This window comes from Protobothrops mucrosquamatus, unplaced genomic scaffold (assembly GCF_001527695.2).
Source record: "Protobothrops mucrosquamatus isolate PMUCROS unplaced genomic scaffold, P.Mucros_1.0 scaffold874, whole genome shotgun sequence".
NCBI lineage: Eukaryota > Metazoa > Chordata > Lepidosauria > Squamata > Viperidae > Protobothrops > Protobothrops mucrosquamatus.
In genome coordinates this window covers 1,482,251-1,499,348 of record NW_015387128.1, presented here as the reverse complement: position 1 = coordinate 1,499,348, position 17,098 = coordinate 1,482,251, and the positions used below count along the sequence as shown (strand labels likewise).

General features: G+C 37.7%; 1 protein-coding gene across 1 annotated transcript; it reads left to right on the top strand.

The window, feature by feature from the left end:
- Nucleotides 1–267: 267 nt before the first annotated feature.
- LOC107290345 (thioredoxin-like) lies at nt 268–16,575 on the top strand. The gene is made up of 5 exons (XM_015819220.1): nt 268–363; nt 5,465–5,569; nt 8,763–8,822; nt 10,254–10,319; nt 16,513–16,575. The coding sequence occupies exons 1-5, from the start codon at nt 268–270 to the stop codon at nt 16,573–16,575; spliced, it is 390 nt and encodes a 129-aa protein (XP_015674706.1).
- Nucleotides 16,576–17,098: the final 523 nt, after the last annotated feature.

The window sequence follows — 17,098 nt, the reverse complement described above, 5'->3', positions numbered from 1 at the left end:
AAACTCACTTAACAAATGTCTTATTTATCAATAAAAATGTGGGGCTCCGTTGAGGTCGTAAGTTGAGGACTACTTTTATTATGATCTTGGCTGAACAGCTTACTCAGATTAATTGATATGGAGCCTGTTTTTATTTCTTCCATCCCCATTGCACACATCCACATGCTACACTCCGCAAGCTACAGCTTTTGTCAAAAAAAAAGTCAAAATTTTGCTTCAAATTTAAAACATTACCTTGGGACATTTTCTCATGACAGCTATAGTAAGATGACTATTCCAAATTTTAGCTTCTCCAACAGTAGAGGATTAATTGATGAAAACATGAAACAAGATGTAATTTCTCTCTTTCTAACTCTAACAGAGGTATGAAAAGCTGCCCATGATGCAGCAAATGTCTTTCAAATATTGCCAGAATGTTGATGAATTTATATTACAAGAGTGAAATGCCCCGTGAAATATTCCAAATTGATTTTGTTCCATCGGGCCAAATTTCACAGTCTGGATTGAAGCATTGGAGAGACTAGCCTAACTTCCAGCTTCCTGCCACCTTTTCTTAGAAATTCTTCTGGTGTCTGGCTACTGTAAACCTTTTTGTGTTCAAGGGCTGTTCCTTCCATAATGAAACAATGCTGTAACTTGAGGGTCGCCAAACTTGGCCATTTTAAGATTTATGGACTTCAACTCCCAGAATTCCTCAGCCAGCCAGTATGGCTGGCTGAGGAATTCTGGGAGTTGATGTCCACAAGTCTTAATGTTGCCAGGTTTGGAGATCTCTGCATGATCTACTACAGCATATTTCCATAGAAAAACTATATCTACTGACCAGCAAATGGAAAAGTGGAAGCAGTCTTCAATACCTATGGTTGCAACCCAGACATCTAGAATCACCTCGGAATGCCAGATCCAACCTCCAATCTAACCCAAGCAAATTGGTGACAAGAGCCCACCAGCCTCTATCTCTCACCTGTGCCCCCCTGCCGTCCCACTCCTGTCTCAGTCGGTTGCAGTGGAAGAAATGGAGCCAGCCCCATCTTGAGAAATGTGTAAGAAAAGCATTCATATTAATAATAATAATAATAATTATTATTATTATTATTATTANTCCAACCTCCAATCTAACCCAAGCAAATTGGTGACAAGAGCCCACCAGCCTCTATCTCTCACCTGTGCCCCCCTGCCGTCCCACTCCTGTCTCAGTCGGTTGCAGTGGAAGAAATGGAGCCAGCCCCATCTTGAGAAATGTGTAAGAAAAGCATTCATATTAATAATAATAATAATAATTATTATTATTATTATTATTAGTAGTAGTAGTAGTAGTAGTAGTAGTAGTAGTAGTAGTAGTAATAATAATAATAATAATAATAATAATAATAATAATAATAATAATAATAATAATAATAATAAAGTTGGAAGGGACCTTGGAGGTCATCAAGTCCAACCCCCTGCTCAGGCAGGTAACCCTATACCATTTCGGACAAATGGCTGTCCAGTCTCTTCTTAAAAACTTCCAGTGTTGGACCATTCGCCGCTTCTGCAGGCAGGTTGTTCCACTGGTTAATTGTTCTAACTGTCAGGAAGTTTCTCCTTAGTTCTAAGTTGCTTTTCTCTCCTTGATTGGTTTCCATCCATTGCTTCTTGTCCTGCCTTCAGGCGCCTTGGAGAATAGCTTGACTCCCTCTTCTTTGTGGCAGCCCCTGAGATATTGGAACACTGCTATCATGTCCCCCCTCGTCCTTCTCTTCATTAAACTAGACATACTCAATTCCAGCAACGGTTCCTTAATAAACTAATTAATAAACTAACATGGTAATCGCAGCCCTCAGAACAGCTGGATCAATCTAAATAGTGCTGCTTAAATAGTCTTGTTTTGTTTGGAGAATTGGGAGGGGGGGAAAAACCAGGCCTTTTTGGTGCTGAGCTCAAAACACACGCCATATAAGCACATTTTGATTTCAGCGTGGAACATTCCAAAATTGAAACCTGACTGAATTCCTCTGCCACAAGCAAAGCGATTGAATCCCAAACTTAGGAGCTGGGGGGGGGGGGAATACCAGGACATGCTTCCGTTCCATGCAGACTCTAGTTTTCCTGTGGAAACAGCTAGAAAGCAGTTATGACTGGGTAGTGGACTAGATAGGTGGGCCCCAAAAATCAACAAGGGGTCTGAAAAACTGCAAAGGAAAAGGCATTTGGTAGGGGGGAGGGAATAGAATTGTAGCGTGGAAAAATCTGGGTGAATTGTACGATGGATTTTGGGAGGCTGCAGGGACCACAGATATGAGGCAGGGAAGATCCATGCGAGTAATCACTTACTCCAATAACTTACTTACTACAGACCTGCAGTATAATCAGAGCCACATTTAAAATGACAAATAATTATCCAAGAAGCAGGAGGCACACAGAAATAAATAACCTTTTCCTGCCTCGTTATAAGCCTGAGGAAAATCCCTTTTTTGAAGCTGCTGTTGCATTTGGCTCTCATTTTAGTCTCTAAAGAAAATTCTGGTTTCCTGTGAGGCCTGTTAAGTTCCACCATATCCAGCCAATAATAATACCACTTGACCTGACATCAATGCTTTTGAAAACTCATAAACATGCAAAGCAAAACGGTATTCTTGGATAGATTTCATACTGAATTGCAATCTGATTTCAAATTGTATTTTCCTCATCCTATTCGTATGCCATGAAGAGGGTATAGATATAGTGGTTAAGACACTCGGCCAAAAACTGGGAGATGGTAAGTTCTAGTCCTGCCTTGGGCAGGAAGCCAGCTGGTTGACCTCGGGCCAATCTCTCCCTCTCAGCCTTAGGAAGGAAATGAGGGCAAATCATTTCTAAAAATCTTCCAAAAAACCTGTTGGGACCAATCCAGGCACTTAACATTGACTTAAAGGACCGTTCACGCATACAGACATGATTGTATAGTGCACTTTCAAGACTGAAAAATTGACTAGCTGGCTATATTTATTTATTCAATTTGTATAGCTGCACATCTCAAACCAGTGACTCTGGGCAATGAACAATCATCAAGACAATTCAGTTAAAAATACATTTTTTTTAATATAAATAGCCAAAAGATATTAGAACCCATTGTATTTATTTTAAATTTGTGTTATTTGAGTAATTTTCAGCATTACATCATCAGGAACTAGCATCATGTGGATTATACATAAAGCAGTGACTATACTGTAGTGTAGTCTGTCCACTCAGAACTGAGCTTATAAATTTTGTACTTTTTACTTAATGTTCTTCTGTTTAATTTATTTCTAGGCTTTCTGGCTTGCAAAATATGAAGATTATGACAAAGAATGCTTCACACCAAGATCATGATTGTTTAGGACAAATTAATTGCAAAAATTATAGGTTTCTTCTCTGTGCCATTTGGTATTATTTCTATGGGTCATAACTTGCTTCCAAACCTAATGGGAAGGAAGGGAGAAAGGAAGTCAGTCTTTCAGTGACATGTTGGATGGAATTGAAATGAGAATATAAAAAAAAATACAGCCATATTACTTTTGTGTAATCATCCATTGAATTAAAAGGAAACACCTGTAGGAGGACAGCACCTCCCCTCCCAGAAAGAAATATTTGGGGGAATATTAAAAAGCAGAATATTACCTGACTGTCGAGTTCCTGCTTTGATCTCTGGTATCTGAAAGCTTGAAACCCAGGAATTAAAGGAAGAGGATCGCTAGCTATACCAACCTTACATTTGGATATAAGATGCTTTATTATATCTATGAACACTTTATTAGCTACACCTCTATGCCCTCTAAGCGCAGCATGGCACATGCAAACTAAGAAGTTAAGGTGGAAATAAAGGTTGAGAAAAGCCATTGGAAAAAAATCAACTCCACATCTGAGCACTAATGATGGCCGAAACACACCTTATCTGTGATTCTTCCAAGCTGAGTTCTTTATTGTTTCCACACCTATAGACAGAATCTTGCCAAACTGAAGCACTCTACGATCTGCATCTACCATACATTCTGAGACCTATTACGGATGGTATATTCCCCCCCCCTCTTTCTCTCACACACAATCTGGAGTGAATTTCTCTTATTCCTCTGGAATGCACCCCCCCTTCCTCTTGGAAATCCAGCCTACTACAGTCCATGAACATTATCCAAGAACATGAGGATAGAGTTCTTGTAAAGCTTCACTTGGATTTCAAGTTCCTCTCTAATAGGCATGTAGTTAGGCAAACTCCACAGCTATCTGAATATTGAAAGAGCCATGAATGACATACTTTACTATGTCACAATAGCATCCTGTCAACCTGATTTTACTCGAATCATTCTGAGATGAATAGCAGTGAGAAAAGAAAAGAAGTATTAAGTGAGTTTTTTGGAGACAGTCACAATGTTGCCAAAAATGCACAATAAGGCAAGTATTTCAATATAAATTGCTATAGATTCAGTTTGATACTGGGTAGAAATCTAAGCTCACCAATACCTGGAGAAGTTTTTTAGCTTGGTGGCATCTTTCTGAAGCTATGAGCTGATTGAGGATGCTCTTAACTCACACCAATTTGCAGAGAACACTCAAATTCTCAGATAAACCAAGAAAGGATTTTAAATTGAGATGGCTACTAAACATGAGCAATACAATCCCCAAAATTTCCATGTAGGAATGGAAAAACTTCCACTTGAAACATTAATTCAGCATTAACTGAATCGTGAACTAGATGAGCTAAGGAGTTGCATCCTTAAGAGGGACATGGTTGGATAAAGCAGCTTTAAACAATTTTAATTTTCTTAAACCAGTAAGAACCACTCATTTTACAAATAGCTCATATTTACAGCTCTATAAACAATGAGTAAAGGTAAAGATTTCCCCTATCCAGTTGTGTCCGACTCTAGGGCGGTGGGGCTCATTTACGTTTGTTAGCCAAGGGAGCCAGCATTGTCTGAAGATGCTTCCATGGTCATGTGGCCAGCATAACCATATGCCAAGGTCAATGGTGGGATTCAAATATGTGAACAACCGGTTCTCTGTGTGGATGCCACTTCTGGAAGTCCATTCTGGGCCTGGGCAACAAAAAATTAGCTAGAAGTGGTGCGAACTGGCTGAATCCCACCACTGGCTGAGGTGTACAGGACACTGTTAACTTCCCACCACAGTGGTACCTATTTATCTACTCACATTTGTATGCTTTTGAACTGCTACATGGACAGGAGCTGGGGCAAGTAACAGGAGCTCACCCCATCCCACGACACTCAGGTCTCAAACCCAGGCTATCAGCTTTCCTGCTGACAAGCTCAGCTTCTTTAACCGCTGAGCCATTGCGCCCCCATAAACAATGAGATTTAATATAATATGAAAAATAATTATAAATAAAGGTATGCTTAATTTGTGAGGAAAATTGTTCTCTCAAAAAGAATCAGTCCTTTGGCATTCTTCATCTCTCACACTGTGTGAAGTTTTTAACTGCTGATTGCTTCTGCACTTGCTTCCCAAACAGAAAGAATTTGCGGAATTTCTCAAGAGCGCAGGACCCCGCCTTGTTGTGGTGAACTTTACAGCAAAATGGTGTGGGCCTTGCAAAATTGTTCGTCCTTTTCTTTATGTAAGTGAAAAGATTTTTTTAAAATCCTGTATCATTCCTTTTCTTTCCCCTCCCATTGACATTCTAAAATGTACTTCCTACTGGTTGCTTAGATTCCTTCCTCAAGCTTCTGTTCTTCCTCACAAGTTAAATGAAGCCTAAATACAACTGCATTTGCTCACATCCGTGTCTTGCTAAGTTTATTATTTTTATTTACATACTTGATTTATTACAATTATTTAGAAACTCTCTTCAATATATAGATGCTCCCAAAGTAAATCATGAGCAGTTATTTGTAAATATCAACATGATAATGGAAAAGACAATAATCCTTTTTTAGGTCAGAGCAATTGATTGAAACTGCCTTGCCAAGGGTCAGTGTCTTTGCATAAGTGGTCCTGTTGAGGCAGGACTAATAAAACATGTTATGACATTGTGGCATACATTTCATCTTTTTTGGCAACATGGTTAGGGCCACATGTCTATGCATGCTTGGCCTTCTTCCCTTTGCTGGAAACACATTCCCCAAAATATGGATTCTTATTGTCTCTCTTTGAACCTCTTAATTCATATTTCTGTCCTCCCTCACTCCCCACTCTAGCATCAGATTGTAAATTCCTTGGTCTTTTTGTATCATTGGGTACAGAGGCATTAACCCTTGATGCTGTTATAGTAACAATCTGAACAAAAATAACCCTAATGTGAGTGAATGGAAATAGTGCATATTCTCTGTACTGTAATTCAGACATTTATTTGATATGGCATGATGGAGTCAAGACCAGGGATGAGAAGGACAGTATTTTGTTCATCTGGACCATCCATTCCATACCTTTATAGAGCCCCTTTTAAAAGCTATATGGCAAAGAAAACTATTTTTTTTTTAATTTGGCAAAGTTACAGGAGCACGAGTGGGGATAGGGAAGAAGAGATAATTGTTTGCCTATGTGGACGCTCACCAAAATCAGTGGAAGCATATCTAGTTGGAATGACAGCAATGAAGGTGTTTTTTAAAAATCCTACAAGAAGTCAATTGCAAGCAACTTATGTGTTGTACCAAGAAAACAACCTGGGGGAGTCCCTGTAATTTCTGGGAATCGAACTAAATTTGAGGGAGACTTTAACCTAAGGTCATTTTTAACAAACGTGCAAATGACAGCAATTCAAAAGCAATAATTTTCCCAGCATAGGATGGGAGCTGTTCTCTTCCTTGAACTTAACAAAAGAGAAGAGGGAGATACAAGAACAGTGCAAGACTATTGCCAATGTGTACATTATCCTAGTTTCTTTTTAGCACAATACAACTTGATGCTAAACCTCTCTTCATATCTGAGTCATAGCTATAGGTACTCAAGGATAACACTCAAGAAAGGCATCAGATATAGACTACCTGTACAGTAAATAGAGAGTAAAAGATTAGGAATGCAACAGTGGGCTTTAAGGAGAGCACCTATAGAAGAGATGTTTTATTTTAATATATCAAAATATAAAATCCTTTGGATGATTTGGCTGAAGTATTTAAGACAAGTTGATTATCTGCTGCTTTTCCAGCAGTAAGGTGAACCAAGCAAGCAACTTCAGCCATAGATCTCTCAAGAAAGTATTAAGCCCAATATGGGATACAGAGCTGTCACAGAGTTGGCATTCTTGTAAAAGATAAAGGAGTCCCTGCAGATTTTACTCCGCTAATCATAGCCAACTTTAGAAGGTGGTGCTCTACCTCCATTTCTAGGCCATTGAGCCAGCACTGTCCGAATGTGGCCAACATGACATCACACCATAGCGCAGAGCGTGCAGTGAAACATGGAATGCTACCTTCCCACTAAAGTGGTACCTATTTACTTGCATTTACATGCTTTCAAACTGCTAGATTGGTAGGAGCCGAGGCAAGTGACAGGAACTCATTCCATCACATGGGAGTAGGGCTTGAACAGCCAGAGAATAGACATTCTTGTACTTCTTCCATAAAACAAAGGGACCCTTGCCCATATCATATAGAATGTATAGAATCATTTTATTCAAAGAATTAAGAGATTTAGAGGTTATCCAATTTTAATAGCTTTTATTTTGACTCCTGCTACACCAACACGCAAACACAATCCCTGACCACAAGATTCCTAGCATGACCAACCCGCCATCTAAGTGAAGGTAGTGGTGAATGCCTGAGCAAATCTATTATGCATAAGATTTTAATTTTTAAAGCTGTTTTCCTTGATCCCATATTCACTTTCAATAGTGCCTGCTTGGGACTGGACTTTGTTCTTCTTTGAAAATGATTTCAGAAGGTACTGCCAGGGAATTATTTTTCAGAGTCATGGCTGACTACATCTTGAATTCCATCTTGTCCCCATGCTAAAGCTCACAAAACATTTAGGTATATACAAGGCCTGCATTTCCAGTGATCCACAGTCATCTTCAGAAGTGTTCATGTTCTGCAGGTCATCATATTAACCAATTAAGCACTCGTCATCCAATAGGCTAAATCACAACAGCTTAAAATATTTGGAAACCCAACTAATTTAATCAATAAGGTTTATTTATGGCTTTTTGGTTTGTTTATACTACTTTAAAATGTTGTGCAGAGGAACTGATTCATAGTTGAGGAGAGAATGATCATATATTTATGATGTCTGATGTGTTATGGTCATGATCTGGATGAAAGGCATATTTTTATCAGATTCACATCCTATCCTAATTATAAGATTCTTGGCAGCTCACCTTAATAATGGAGCACAAGAATATCAAACACAATATTTTATAATATATAATGTTAGGGATGAATAAAACTTAAATGAGAGATCAATTCAAAGGGCTGGCCTCATCACAGAAAAACAACAGATTTCTAGATTTCAGCCCCCTAACCTCTCAACAATGGGGGATAGCCCTCTGTTTTTTTTCAGCACAAAGTAGTCAGGCAAAGTTTCATGGGAAGATGGTATCCTGCAATTAATAGGACACCAAGTCATAAAGGTCTTTATGGGTTGAAATAATCACACATCTATCTTTCACCCCATGAAGCAATAATTTCATTCTAAATAAACAAAATCCTTGTTTCAATATCTTGAAATTCATTGTGTCATTTCATCCATTGTCTTTGTAACTCTTCATTTTTTTTCTCTTAGAGGTACAACTTTATATTGTAAGAGGAAGGAGAAAAAAACCAAGTGGAATTATATCACATTTAATATCTAAATTTTGTTCCATTTTTGTTTTGAAGGAATTGGCTGTTCGATATGAAAATGTCCTATTCTGTATTGTTGATGTGGACTTAGCAGAAGTGAGTACCTCAATCCACAAGGAGTAGATGCCTCCTTGAGCAGCTTTCTGCAGTCCTAGTTAGGATGATGAAACTTCTAATCTAACTTCTTAGAAATGATAGAAAATATGTGTAGCTCGGGTGGTAGACTTTGTTGGTGGTTTATTCTCAAGGCTTGCTGTTTAGCTTCCAAATGTTTCGTCACCAGGCTAGCTAACATCCTCAGTGGGATTTCTGAGGAAGCCTACGAACCCATAAGGAGCTGTATCAATCAAGAGACCAATGAACAACGGCACTGACCACTCTTCACACAACATCACCAGCCAATCACATAGCATGTCACATGGCATGACCAGCCGATCACATGACCCACTGACCACATGATCACATGAGATCAGTAAAAGTAGAGAAGAACTGAAAGAAGACACTTCAACCGAAGTCTAGGATGTTACCTAGCCTGGTGAAGAAACATTTGGAAGTTAAACAGCAAGTCCGGAGAACAAACCAAACCAACAACAACTTCTTGTTCTTAGAGGGCAACAGATAGAAACATCTGTGTTAGAATCTTAACTGCTTGGTTATCCTCAGTTATTCTAACCCAACTAAACACTACTAAAGGGAGATAATCAGTCCTTGGAACGTTGAATGAAAGCAAATCCTGAACCTGACAGCCAGAACAGGCTTTGGTAGTCCAATTAAGGAATCCTGCAAAACACTGACCATACGGTCCTTCAGAACAGGAACCTCCTAATACTGGACAGCTCCCAGTTAGAAATGTCCTTTTGTTAACTCTTTTTATAAAATCATGTTTGCAGCAATATCAAAAAATCCTATTAACCCTAGGTTATATTGCAGAGCTGATGTCATCTAAACCTACAATATTACCAACAAGCCAATCCCAACAAAGGTGTGTGCTAGGCTTAGCAGAATCCTAATCATTGAGTACACAAATGTTCATCAGTTGCAAAGTGACTTCTTTCAATCTTAAACAACATTTTAAGCCAGGGTTTCTCAATCTTACCAACTTTTAAGACGTATGGACTTCAACTGGTTGGGTAATACTGGGAGCTGAATAACAGGAATAGGAATAGGAATAGGATAGGAATAGGAATAGGAGCAGAGTAGAGTAGAGGTGTAGAATAGAATAGAATAGAATAGAATAGAATAGAATAGAATAGAATAGAATAGAATAGAATAGAATAGAATTTTTTATTGGCCAAGTGTGATTGGACACACATGGAAAGACCTTTAACATAGCACAAAGGCAATTATTTAACCATATCAAATGTGTTCATTCAAGCTGACCTCAACATTAGGGAATATTTTATGCAGCTCTCAAGAGGCTGTATATACCCTTTTTCTTTCCTGTTTTTATTACAATTTTTTTTTAAAGTAACATATCTGAAAGAGTTCTAGGACTTTATGGCATATGAGTTGATCTCTCTTTAACAGGATGTAGCCGTCCTCTGCAATATTGTCGTTGTGCCAACATTTCAGTTCTTCATGAAAGGAGACAAGGTACGTGTGGCCCAAAAGCACAGTCTAGTACACTAAGCTATATCTAAATCTCTGCGTTCAGCATTTGTTGCCCTGATTGTGCCCCTCACAACTCTACTTATGGGAGAATATTAACTGAAAGCTAGAAATATTAAGTTCAGAGAATGAACATTCCCAATTCCAGTGCTGTCTAATCTAGTGTTTGAATCCAACAGTGGCAGAACACCCAATAATTTTGAGACAGGTTGTGATTGTTGTTGTTAACTGGCATCATGTCCCAAAGGTGCTTTTTCAAAAGGCAACTGGACTTTCTTTGTTTTTGCTTGAAGACATTTCATTTCTCATCCAAGAAGTTCTGAAGAAGCTTCTTGGATGAGAAACAAAACATCTTCAAGCAAAAACCAAGAAAGTCCGGTTGCCTTTTGAAAAAGCATCTTTGGGACAACCGTAACCTGGATGACTGAGAATCTCCATAGACATTGGTTTATGTAATATTTAGTTTCCCCTGAGGATTTTACTTTACTTATACTCTTGGGGGAGGGGTCAACGTAATACTCTGTTATAAACTAAACTGAGACTATTTTTATCATTTTATAATTGAAGATAACATCAGTAGAAAGACTTTGTGTATTTTTTTGTTCTACAGTTGAATCAGCAAATGCAATCAAAAAGCATTTTTTTTCTCTCAGTCAAGCAATACCTTTTGTTCCACTGTGCCCTTTGGTACAAGCTAAAGAAAGTATTTCAGAAATTTATGAGGAGATGTCAAGAGATTTTTGCTTCAATAACTGAAGGGGGGATTTTGCACGCCTAAGCATAAGGAGAAAAAATGATACACCTGGACTTTAGTCCTTATCATACTTAATTATCATCTTTGCACAGTACTTGTCTGATCAACAAATTTCTTATTGTATGGATCTGGTATATTATTCCCATATTGCAGATATAAAAATGAGTCTACAACGCAATGAGTTGCCGGCCCAACATAATGAAGGCAATAAATATGTTATAGAATTCCCCCATGGTCTCCTGGAAGGAGGAAGGAAAAGAGAGAGAGAAAGAGATTTCCAGCCTTTTATTATTATTTTTAAATAATTTAAGGTGGCAAACATACCTAATACTCCTTCCTCCTTCTCTTTTCCCATTTACCAAAACAATAAAGTGATTTTCTAGCATTCTTTAAACTATCCTGTACAGCATTGTTCAATTATCTTAGAAAGAGATTTCCTCCCATCTCTGTCATCTCCTGGACTCACCTTGAAACAAAATAAGATTGTAGACTGTAATCTCAGAAGGCTCAGAGAACAGAAGGAATCTCTCGATAAAAGGTCTATCAGCACAAAATGTGTGCGCTAAGCTTTCTTTAAAACATAAAGACAGCCAGAAAAGATCTCCTTGACAAATGTCACTTTAAAAAAAAAAAGATACTGAAGAATTTTTCTATAGATCTGCAGTTTTAAATCATTGGGAAAAACATTACATTAGAAAAGTGTCCAGATTTGCAGTTCTGCTTTAGAATATAGGTCCCAATAACTTTACTGGGATTTATTTTTTTAAATACAGGTAGTCCTCGACTTACGACCACAATTGAGCCCCAAATTTCTCTTGCTAAGTGAGACATTTGTTAAATGAGTTTTGCCCCATTTTACGACTTTTCTTGCCACAGTTGTTAAGTTAGTAATACGGTTGTTAAGTGAATCTGGCTTCATTGACTTTGCTTGTCAGCAGTTCGCAAAAGATGATCACATGACCCCGGGACACTGCAACCATCATAAACATGAGTCAGTTGCCAAATGTCTGAATTTTGATCACATGACCATAGGGATGCTGCAATGGTCATAAGTGTGAAAAGTGGTTGTAAGTCACTTTTTTCAGTGCTGTTGTAACTTCGGATGGTCGCTAAATGTAGTGTTGTAAGTCGACAGCTACCTGTATACAGAAGTGGCCAAAACTGTGGAAACCTTTTGGGAAAAGTGTACACTAGAAATTGTTCTTCTAATTTCTTTATAACTGTAGCCTTGTTCACTTAATAATACTATTTTACATCGCTTTCTGGGCAACCAGTCAATTCTTTGCACCATTACTTTAATTTTATTACGTTTTACAAGCTCACTAAATGAAAGAACACAAAAAACCCCAACCAACTTGATAGCGATCACATAACACACTGACAAATATCCTCCTCTCAGCTTCAATACATGACATCAATAACTGAATCTTACTGTGATCTGATTGGCTCATTGCCAAAACAAGATGACACCTGATTGACTCTCTAAACACTCATGCTCATTGGCTACAATCAGATGAAGGAAAGCTATCTGATATCAACCTAAGCAAGTTGTGCTTCCTTTTTCTGATTATTTGGCTATAACTTTTCATAGAATACAGTACAGATAATTGAACAAACTATGTTGCATTACATTCTTGATTAAATTATCTTTCCATTGATATATAATTTTATGGTACTACTCCAAAAAGAAAGTGGTGTTATTAGCCATCAAACATCAAAAAAAAACTTTTCCCAAAAGGTTTCCACAATTTTGGCCGCTACTGTAAGTATAAACTAAAACTCTGAATACAGGATAGAAGCAAGGTCTGAATCTGAATCAATTTCCTGACTGAACCAGCATCCAGGCTTGATACATTGTTTTCCCTCATCAAATCTCTGCTTATAACAGCTGCCTCCTAACTCTAATCGCATGTCTGAGAGTTTTCTTCACTCTTTATACATCTGCATGAATATTATTAATGGAGGAGAGAAGGCAGAAAACATCTATTTAACATAAAGTTCAACCAACTCATGCATGTTATTCAAACTGCAGTTCATGGGACACGCAGAGATCTAAATGTCATTTAGGAAAACTACCTTTGGTTAGTGGTTTTGGGGTATAGTCCACGAGGTGAATACTTTGGGGTCTGTTGAAGTGTTAAATGGCTTTCCTGCAAGAGTGCAGCTTAAAAGTTAAACCGGGTTAAGAAGAGGCAAGGAGGAATACATTTTGCCTTGCGAACACTTACATACAGGTAGTCCTCGACTTACAACGGTTCATTTAATGACCGTCCAAAGTTACACCACCACTGAAAAAGTGACATATGACCATTTTTCACACTTGCACATCCCCATGATTCCATGATCAAAATTCAGAAGCTTGACAACTGACTCATATTTATGACGGTTGCAATGTCTCAAAGTCATGTGTGATCACATTTGGGCACCTTCTGACCCGCAAAGTCAACAGGAAAGCCAGACCCAGGTGATTAACTTAACGTCTGTTAAGTGATTCATTTAACCACTATGGCAAGAAAGGTCGTAAAATGGGGCAAAATTCACTTAGCAACAGAAATTTAGGGCTCAGTTGTGTCGTAAGTTGAGGACTACCAGGAATATTATGCTGGAAAGTCTGAGAAACATAACGGCTTTGCAAGTTTCCAGGAATCTGGACTAGGTAGGGCCAGGCAACTAATTGCTCATACTTGCATCTCTGATGTCCATCATTTGGAGTTGCAGTGTGTCCCCCTTTAAAAAACATATAGACCTTTATTGGAATAACTATCCACGCCAACTCTTTTATAAAATATAAAAACCGATCAGGTGGAAGAGCAGAATCAATATTTAGTAGTGCTAGGTCTGCAGATCAAGAAGATCTAGATTGTTATCTGATCACAGCTTTTGACACAATCAATATATTACTTTTTTCCCGTCCCTCTACTACTAAGTAATACCGGAAATAGCTATTCCTCAATTTGCATTTATGGCAATAAAATAACAAAGCATATCCAGAAAAAAAATATTCTTCAAACAACCTTGTTAGACTGAAGACCACGCAATCCCCAATGCTGTTTTAATATTCTTTCACTGAGGATAAGGTGAAAAAGGAACACACACATCATACATATACTTCTTATCAACATAATGAAAAAGTAGGTTAGCATATATTTCTTTTTTTGAGAAAAATCTCAGCTCTTTTTCCAATTTGAATCAAATTTTTCAATTTGTAAGTCCTCAACTTACAACAGTTCATTTAGTGACCATTCAAAGTTATGACGGCATGAAGAAAAGTGACATGACTATTTTTCACACTTACAATCATTACAGCATCCCCATGGTCATGTGATCAAAATTCAGATGCTTGGCAACTGACTCATATTTATGACGGTTGCACTGTCCCGGGCTCATGTGATCACCTTTTGCCATCTTCTGAGAAGCAAAGTCAATGGGAAAACCAGGTTCACTTAACAACTGTGTTACTAACTTAACAATTGCAATGATTCACTTAACAAATGTCTCACTTAGAGGCAAGAAAGGTCCTAAAATGGGGCAAAATTCACTTAACAAATATCTCACTTAGCAACAGAAATTTTAGGCTTAATTGTGGTTGTAAGTTGAGGACTACCTGTAGTTCTTTTTTACCTCAGTTTATTAGTAGCATGATTAGCATATTTGAGTCAATTAAAAAAAAACTAGATTAGTGAACACTAACACAGTAGTTAAAAAAATAACAAAAAAACACAAGAGTGCAAAATATATTGGAATTGGAACATTGGAATAGTCATTTTATGCTACAGCTAACAGAGTTATGCTGCAGCAATCCAGATGACCAATTGATGGCAGAAAAAATGATTTTCTAAATATTTGTTCAACTTTCTTTAGTTCCTTCTAGTGTTCAATTTTTATAATCTTATTGTATTTTTTTTAATTCAAAACAAAAGCATTTTCCCCACAGACAAGATTATTTATAATTAAATCCAAAGTCTTATTTCAAATTTTTCAGGAGCATTGTTGTCCATTGTAACTGTATAAAATCAACATTTTAATTCTCTTTTGCTGTTTATTAAAAAGAATTATTAAAATTCTCAAATTTGCCGTTAAATCTTTCTTTCACTAAGGATTGAAGGGAACTCATCAAATGGTGTAATGCTTGTTGATCCAAAAGTTCCTAATAGCTGAAAAGCAGTTAACAAGTAATTTCCAAAAGTAATTAGAAAAAGAAGTATGCAGATATAGTGTCCTTTCAATGGCACCATCTGCGGTTTAAGCAAGATGTTTCTTCTCTTGTCTCTCAGACCTCTAAACCTGCCGGAGAAAGCTATCTTGTGGTTTCCTTGCAAGGAGCAGCTGTCTGAAGCGCTTGTGGGCAATCTCAAATCCTCCCCTTGCCCTGGAGAGGTTCAAAGAGCTGGTCTCTTCACCGGCTCTTTGCCGATGTCCTCAGCTCTGCTTTTTGTGGAGCTGTTTTCAGTCCACTATTTCTTCCTCTGGAAATCAGAACTGTTTATACTGTTATGTTTGGCCATTCTGCATTTTCCCAGAGCTGTTTTTCTAATCGAGTCCAGTTTCTTTTTTTTTTTTAAATTGAAAATTTTATAAAAGTTTTACAATATAATTCCCCCCCTCCCCAAAACCCACCCTTCCACTCCCCCCTCCCTCCCCCCCCACTTCCCAGAGCCAATCACAGGGTTAACAATACAATAATCATACTCTATCTAACATTAATCAACTATTAAAATAACAAATCTATAACATCCTTTAACTCTCTTTTAAACAAATATACTAGTATTAAACACAATAATTATAACATCATATTAATAATTAGAAATAAAAATAAGTAAACTATTATAACATATAAACTACATTAATACTCTAAGATTCACTCAAAAACCAAGTGAAACTTTTTAGTCCCATATTAATCGAGTCCAGTTTCTTTCCAGTTGTTTGGTATCACACTATTAAAAAGAAGCAGTTTGAGAAGATACAGTCCTCACCTGCTTTTTCTAAAAGATCTTAGTTTCTAAAGAACCCTCAGACCAGGAGAATACTGATAAGAGCAATCAATACTGTAGCCTTAATGAGAATGAAATAGTGCGAAGTTCACTTTAAAAAAGCACCGAATAAAACCAAACAGTGTAGAAAATCTGTTTTTTAGAGTGAAAAAGCAGTAACTTCTTAGGCTGAGAGTAATCTTCGTAGAAACTCTCTTTAATAACTAATAAATCAAATATATATTTTGCTGATGTGAAATAGCATTAATGGAAACATGCGGTTCTCTGGGCAAAACATTGCAGCACTGAGCTTATTCTCATCGATAACTGGAACTCTACAGAGGAAAGACTCCAAAAGGGATTTTAAAAGTACCCGAGGAAGCTTACATGAGAGAAGTACTTTCCTCAAATTCCTGATCTTCCATTAACTGTGTTGACTTTTGTTTGATCCTAGATTTTTGAAGTAACTGGACCTAATACAAAAAAGCTTGAAGAGAAGATTGGAGAATTTATGTAATCTTGAAGAAAGGACCGCTGCAATTCCAAAGTAGCTATTATATTGCTTTCACATGACAGTAAAATAGCATCTCCATGGGTATGTACTAGTCCTAGTACCTGCACATTGAATCAAATTATACAGAGTCAATACAACAGTATATGGGACTATACATAAGTGGAACGAGGGCCTTCTCAATCAGGTATCAGGAAAACATCTAAACCAGGGGTGTCAAACTGCCGGCCCATGGCTGGACATGTCATGTGGAAGCTGTGCCCACCCCATTACTGGCAATGGCAAAACAGTCCCGATACGTTGCGCGATGTCACATGATGTCGCGAGTTTGACATGTCTGGTATAAACAGAGATGGAGAGTTGGCCAAACAAGGGCAGATATTTCTGGTCTTCAGAAGGCAGGAAATTGGTCCTCCTTGCTCTTGATTTGCCAATAAGCATTTGGAAATATGCTAATCTGGGCTGCAACTTTATATCTCAGTATAACGTTCGGTCCACAGGCCAACTTTGGCTAATAAATCTGCTCTGG

Bases quoted from the DNA above. Each gene is read 5' to 3' on its own strand.
- LOC107290345 (XM_015819220.1), top strand. From the start codon at position 268: ATGACTATTCCAAATTTTAGCTTCTCCAACAGTAGAGGATTAATTGAT. The intron at 364-5,464 runs GTATGAAAAGCT...CTTCCCAAACAG, and splicing joins TCTTTCTAACTCTAACAGAG to AAAGAATTTGCGGAATTTCT. The intron at 5,570-8,762 runs GTAAGTGAAAAG...TTTGTTTTGAAG, and splicing joins TTGTTCGTCCTTTTCTTTAT to GAATTGGCTGTTCGATATGA.